Source organism: Sinocyclocheilus rhinocerous, unplaced genomic scaffold, assembly GCF_001515625.1.
Source record: "Sinocyclocheilus rhinocerous isolate Xijiao unplaced genomic scaffold, SAMN03320098_v1.1 scaffold955, whole genome shotgun sequence".
Lineage (NCBI taxonomy): Eukaryota > Metazoa > Chordata > Actinopteri > Cypriniformes > Cyprinidae > Sinocyclocheilus > Sinocyclocheilus rhinocerous.
Window position 1 is genome coordinate 821,296 of NW_015646369.1, and position 7,208 is coordinate 828,503.

Here is a 7,208-nt window from a genome sequence, read left to right on the forward strand (position 1 = left end):
ATAAAGATGTAATGCAGCATAAAAGCCAGACTAAATTATGCCTGCTCTGACCCACCTCAACCCTTAGTATTAAAGGTGCACTAAGTGATTTTTTAAAAACGCTTTTGACCACAGTGTTGGACCGAGTCCCAAAACACACTTGCAGCCAATCAGGAGTAAGGGGGCGTGTCTTGCAATGATAGAGAGAAGAGAGCACTCAATTTGATTGCACAGGACAGATATTATCAGATCGACTATAGATAGAGAGAGATGGCAGATAAAAAAAGAGGAAAACATCAGAGAAACAAAACATTAAAAAGAAGGGCTACGATCAGGCAAGAGGTAGGACCCGCGTAAATATCAGAGCAGCTTTCCAGCGATGGAGAGAACTCAAGGAGCAGGAAGGGCTCGAATCTTATTGACCTTATTAATATTACAGATTTTTTTTTTTTTAACATGTTAATGGACGCTATATTGTGTTTTCTGCACCCTGGGTCATGGGAGTCGTTATAATGGTGTCATTATATATATATATATATAACGATCATATAGGAGCTGGTTGTTTTGGTTCATGGCAGAGCTCAGGGAAAACATGTCCCATATTTGACTTCGCTACACTAAAAGAACAGGAGAAGAATTTCCTCCAGAGATTACAAGAGCTACAACACTGTAGCAGCTCTAACATTGCTCTGATGTGTCTTGAAATGTCAGAAGATAATATTAATCAGTCAAAAGTTCACAGAATATTAACAGCATCATGTCTTTTTTTTCCAGCTCATTTCTAGACTGGGCTGCTTCTAGCCATTTTTTTTTCTCGTGGAGCCTGGAACGTCTTTCTGCGCCTGGATCGAGTGCACTAAGTGATTTTTTAAAAACGCTTTTGACCACAGTGTCGGACCGAGTCCCAAAACACACTTGTAGCCAATCAGGAGTAAGGGGGCGTGTCTTGCAATGATAGAGAGAAGAGAGCACTCAATTTGATTGCACAGGACAGATATTATCAGATCGACTATAGATAGAGAGAGATGGCAGATAAAAAAAGAGGAAAACATCAGAGAAACAAAACATTAAAAAGAAGGGCTACGATCAGGCAAGAGGTAGGACCCGCGTAAATATCAGAGCAGCTTTCCAGCGATGGAGAGAACTCAAGGAGCAGGAAGGGCTTGAATCGGACGCAGAGGTTGCGTTGTTTCTTCTTGATATGTGAGTAACGGTGATTTTGCTTTGTTTCACACAACTTATCCGTGTTGGCTTTTGTTTGAATATGCTTGTATGTCAACTTCACTTGTTTCCGCGATCGTCGTTGCCATGCTTGTGTACGTTGGGGCGGAGATAGCGACTCCACAACATGGCGGCGGCGGCAACAATACTACAGAAAGAATCAAAGTTACGCCTTCTTTCTTTGCGTATACATTTGGGCGGCGTTATGCAAATCTTCCCACACAGTGACGTAGACATGTGGGGGCGTGTTTAAACGAGGCGTTTTAGGTTAGGCGTGGACGAGTCTTAACTTTTATAAAGAATATCTCTTTGGGTTTGAGACTTTAGTCGTTGCAACTTTAGGGATCTTATCTATTCACGAACAGCTTGTAACACTCCAAAGAGAAAGGAAAACTTGAAATCGCATCATATGACCCCTTTAAAGTACACAGTTGTAATTTTTGTGTAAATGCAATTAATGCCACCTCTTAGCAGCATTAAACAGTCTTTTTGTAAAAATGCCTAAATGCAACCTCAAAAGCACTTATATGCCAACTTTACAGTGTAAATTTGGTATTTGTCCTTCATTCTCATATAGATTGCCCACTTTTCACAATCCAGTCAAATTTCTCTACATTTTGTCTTATTGACTATCCCTTTTCCCTCAGAAACACTGCATCTTTCAGCCTCAATGATACCTGGACCCTTGACACTGTTACACAGGTTGTTTGTCAGGTCGTCCACGATGTCCAGCAGGAAGGAGAAGTCAGCCACGTTGTACATGTGGATGTCATCGGGATCTGAAGCAATGGATCTCAGCTCATTCTCATCTGCGTTCTTCACACCTGGAGATCAAAACCACAAAAGACATGTTAAAGCCCAATTAAACTCATTACCTATTGTCTTTCACTGACCAATCAAATCAGACCAAGTCTTATTGACCGAAAGGGGAAACCAGTTCTTACCAATGGCATACAGCTCAATGCCCTGGTCGCGTAGGTTCTGAGAGTTGACGATGATGTCATCCTGAGACTTGCCATCAGTAACCAGGACGCCGATCTTCCGAGAGTTCGGACGCATTCCAACATTAGCCTTGAAATTGTTCTGAAGGATGTAGTTTAAAGCAAGGCCTGTGGAATAAGAGAATGTTAGTGAGTCTAAATACACAAGGTGGGCATTAAACCTAATGAAGACCAGTATTAACCACATAAAGCTACTGTGTCATATTTGATATGCACATTTCTATGGCCTCTTTGCTGAAAAAAATGTTGATAGTTTATACTTTTGACTGATAGTTTATACTTTTTTAGCAAGTAAAAGGTCTTTTGGTATAACTGTACAAAAGTCCACTTTCAGCTCGTGCTTCATGTGTCTTTTTGCTGTGTAATCTTTACTGATTTTTATAAGTAAAAGTAAGAATAACTTGGATATTGTTAGAAATATTTCAAGATAAACACCCACTCGACTGAAGAAACATTTTACTTGATTATCAAGACAATTTTTTAGAAAAATCATGTTAAAATATGAGTCTCAAATGTATTATCATCAGGCTTTTGAGGAATGTCTATTTGTTCATCTCTCAATCATCATTGTATTGCATTGAATTATATGTTTTGATCATCAAACTAAGCATTTAAATACCATCTTACTAAGACATATTATTGGGAGATAATACTTAAAAATAAGTGAAACCGGTCCCACTTTATATTAAGTGGCCCTAATACCTGTGTACTTACATAGTAACTAGATGTGTACATAGTATGTAACCACAGTGTAAGTACACGTCGGTACATAGTATCTAGAGCTGTAATGTTTGTGTAACTACACATATGATATAAAGTGGGACCAATAAGGTCTTCCTTGAGTTTCAGCTCCATTATTCTCACTCTATCATACTATGTGAGCCATAAATCTTTATGTATCAAATAAAATTCTCAAAAAAAACCCACACAGGATTTGTTTTTCTTTAGATATTTTCTAAAGATTCAATAAACTGTTCCATTTTTAATTGGAGCTGCAATCGACAACATCACGAGTGGAAGACAAACTTCTACAAACTTTAGGGTTTCACCACAAATCAAGTGTGTTGGGTCTGTCATATAGATCAGAATCAAACATGATATACCAGTCAGAGTGTTTCCTCCTTTGTAGGGTAGATTGGCCACGGCATCCAGCAGCTCTTTTCTGGTTCTGTGAGAGTTTAGGTGCCACTCAGTCTTTGGGTCTCCACTGTACTGTGCCAGACCTAAAAACAGACAGATACAGTGTTCATAATTACAACCAGCAGAAGATGCCATTGCTCAGAAGTTTCTCTTTTATAGTTCAAAAGACCTCTTTTAAATGTTTAAAGAGAATGAAAGAGTAAATTGGCATACAGTAAGAGCACACAGCTGTAAAATACATGTGCGCTGCAGATCATTTTTTATGAGAATTGATGAGGTTATACTGAGATATGACTTTTAATTGCAAATGTAGTCTATTGGATTACTCAGTCAAAGTTTGAGACATTGTCGAGATATCTTCTGAAACTCTAAAGCACACGTGAGATGACAAGGGTCTTTTTTCTCAGGAGAAAAGTCTGAGAAACATGAGACTTGAGAGAGAACTCAAGAGACTTCATATGCATGCCACTATTGTGGATCTTCTCACTAATATGGGGTTCAGGATAAATTTCTCTTACCGATCTGGACACGATCCGGCCCGATGTCAAAGACACCCACCATGCGAGCAATGAAAGACCTTATGGTCTTGAAGTTCAGACGACCAATGCTCCAAGATCCATCAACAAGCAGGATGATATCGGCCTGGGCTGTGGTTTTGCACATTACCTCTGTTTGACCAGAGAACAATTCAATCAGTCAGTTTATTATTATAAAACGCATAATAATAATCATTCAAACTAGTGTTAAGCAGATGTGAACATTCAGATTGATTGTGATTTGTGATAAAGGATGCAGATAAGAGTTTAGACACACTTGGACACACAAAACATTCACACAGTCATGCAAAGCATGACAAATTTGTTTATTTGGCATTTTGAAAACAAATTTTTTTTTTACATTATATATTAAATAACATCTTTTAAACTGTCAACTCCATTTCTGTAAGCGATGTCTTTGTCTGTGTCCCATCTTGCTGTCTCTCCAAACAACTGAATGAAGGGGAAAAGAGAGGGAAAGTGTCGCCCACCTGACCCTGCTCAAAAAGAACATGTTGCATAATTGTCTGATTTATAGATCATTCCCTCAAGCATCAAAACAAAAGTATAACATTCTGTGGATATAGCCAGCTAATATTTTAAAATACTGTGGTTATTATGTTTATGAAATGTGTTAGACATACCTGTGTGGGAATTTCTTAGTAGCGATAAAATGAATTATTTAAGGTTTCAAAAAATATTCATTGGCCAAGCAGGTGCTTGTCCTCAATTGTAATGTGGAATTCTCACATTTAATTTACGACCCCTTGTACCCTAAACACTAAAGCCAGGAACATACTTTAGGCAAGTAAGCAAACACAGATGCAAAACGGTAAATGCATTGCACACACACAATCTCGGTGCATTTGTCTCCACAAGCGAAACTAAAAAACAAGATAACTAAAACATGCCTTAAATTGAACACTTCACCTTCAACAAGCTAATGATTCAAAAATCAAAAGTCAGCAATCTTCCTTCTCTGCATTATTAGAAAGCCACTGTGAAATGTTCTCTTTAAAGAAAGATGAATAATATAATGTTCATGAATAACTGAAAGGATCTACCCTTATTTTCTACTGTAATATATATTTAAAATAAGGTAACACTTCACTTAAAGCCTTTATGTATTATGCATTATAAAAGTAGTTTTAATGCATTAATTGTGCATGCCTTGTAATGCACCTTATAATGCATTATACAGTCTCACAAATAATTGTAACCACAGTTAATACATTATAACACTTATCAATTCATTGTTACACTTTGCATTTTAAATTTGGTTATAATTATTTACTACAAGATTACATTTAGTCATTTAGCAGACGCTTTTATCCAAAGCGACTTACAAATGAGGACAATGGAAGCAATCAAAATCAACAAAAGAGCAATGATATGCAAGTGCTATAACAAGTCTCAGTTAGCTTAACGCCGTACACGTAGCTAGGTTTTTTTTAAATTATATAATAAATAAAAAGAAAACAGATAGAATAGAAAAAGAATAGAGCAAGCTAGTGTTCGAGGCCTTTTTTGCTTTTGTTAATTGTATAATAAATAAAAAAAAGAAATAGAATACAAAAAGAATAGAGAAGCTAGTGTTAGTTTTTTTTTTTTAAAGAAAACAAGCAGTTAGTAAATGAATAGAGTGCAAGTCTAAAAGGGACAAGTTTTTTTTTTAAGAATAGAATTAGAATAGAGAGTGCTAGAGTTAGAGGGTCAAATAAAGGTGGAACAGATGGTTTTTTAGGTGTTTCTTGAAGATGGCTAAGGACTCGGATTGAGTTGGGCAGGTTCCCACCAGAAGGGAACATTTAATTTAAAAGTCTGTGAAAGTGATTTTGTGATAAAGCGGAGTTCACTTGCAGAACACAAGCTTCTAGAGGCACATAAGTCTGAAGTAATGAATTTATGTAAAGGGGTGCAGAGCCAGTGGAGGTTTTGTAGGCAAACATTAATGCCTTGAATTTAATGCGAGCAGCTACTGGTAGCCAGTGCAAATTGATGAACAGAGGTGTGTCGTGCATTCTTTTCGGCTCATTAAAAATTAATCTTGCTGAGATTGTAAGATATAATGTATTACCACATTATGAATAATTATAATGCATTATACCCTCTAATGACACTTTATACTGCCTTTTGTGTCACTTTTGATCAATTGTCTTTGTATTCATTTAATTCCCTCCCAAAATAAATAAATAAATCTTACTGACACCAAACATTTGAACGCTAGTGTAATTGTTTATACATAGTGGAGCCAAAATATCATAGGCAATATTGAAAATCTGCAATCAAACATCTAATTTAACACTGAAAATAACCTGAAACTTTTTGGATTCAAAGCAGTTTAAAGCAAAGAAACATTGTGACAATAAATGAATAAGAAGTATTTAAGTCACTAGGTCACCAATCAAATCAGCAAATTTGTGATACTGACCATGTTAACTCATTTGTTCAAATTTTCAGCACAAAAGATGTCCTTTCATGCAAGATAACATGATCATCAGCTTTTAAACAAATATGTAGAGTTGAGTTGGCTTGAGTGCTGCTGTCATTAAAGCAAACATTCATCCCAAATACTAATACATTTGAAAAATCATGTTATTTGATTTATTTATTAATTTATTTCAATTCAGAGGTAACAGAAGGTCCCAAATGTTGATGTTAGTTGAGGCATTAACTAACAACAAGCACTACATTTGTTACAGTATGTATTAATCTTTGTTAATGTTAGTTAATAAAAATACAACTGTTCATTGTTAGATCATATTAATTATTAAATAATATTCACGATACAACTTTTAGGGCCCTATTTTAACGATTTAAGTGCATGATCTAAAGCGCACGGCGCAGGTGCACTGAGGGCGTGTCCGAATCCACTTTTGCTAGTTTAACGGCGGGAAAACTGTCGGCGTGCCCGGGCGCATGGTCTAAACGGGTTGTCCCTATTCTCTTAATGAGTAATGGGTGTTTTTGGGGCGTAACGTGCTATTAATGAGTAATGGGTGTTTTTTGGGCGTAACGTGCAATAAACCAATCAGAGTCTCATCTCCCATCCCCTTTAAAATCCAGTTGCGCTCGCACCATGGTGGGTTCGCTATTTACATGGCGGAATGTAATTTTTAATTTTTAAAAAATTTTGTGTGCTGCTGCGCGTCCCTGTGTATGTAATAAGCAAAGTGTATGCGCGTTGTGCAACTGCCTATAGGCGTATATTACTACCGCACTCTTTAAATAACAAAGAAAAAATATTGCACCAGACTTTAGACCAGGTTCGAGTTGGTCTATGGCGCAGTCTATTTTCAGTTCCTCAAAATAGCAACGCGCCAACAATATG

General features: G+C 36.8%; 1 protein-coding gene across 1 annotated transcript in view; it reads right to left on the bottom strand.

The window, feature by feature from the left end:
* The window catches only part of LOC107707656 (collagen alpha-1(XII) chain-like), an 80,572-nt gene that overhangs the window by 48,796 nt on the left and 24,568 nt on the right, over window positions 1–7,208 (bottom strand). Inside the window, exons 18-21 of the mRNA XM_016511736.1 lie at window positions 3,860–4,009; window positions 3,305–3,424; window positions 2,145–2,309; window positions 1,878–2,024 (exon numbers count right to left, since the gene is read on the bottom strand). Coding sequence (XP_016367222.1) covers window positions 1,878–2,024; window positions 2,145–2,309; window positions 3,305–3,424; window positions 3,860–4,009 — 582 coding nt within the window. The remainder of the gene's footprint in view (window positions 1–1,877; window positions 2,025–2,144; window positions 2,310–3,304; window positions 3,425–3,859; window positions 4,010–7,208) is intronic.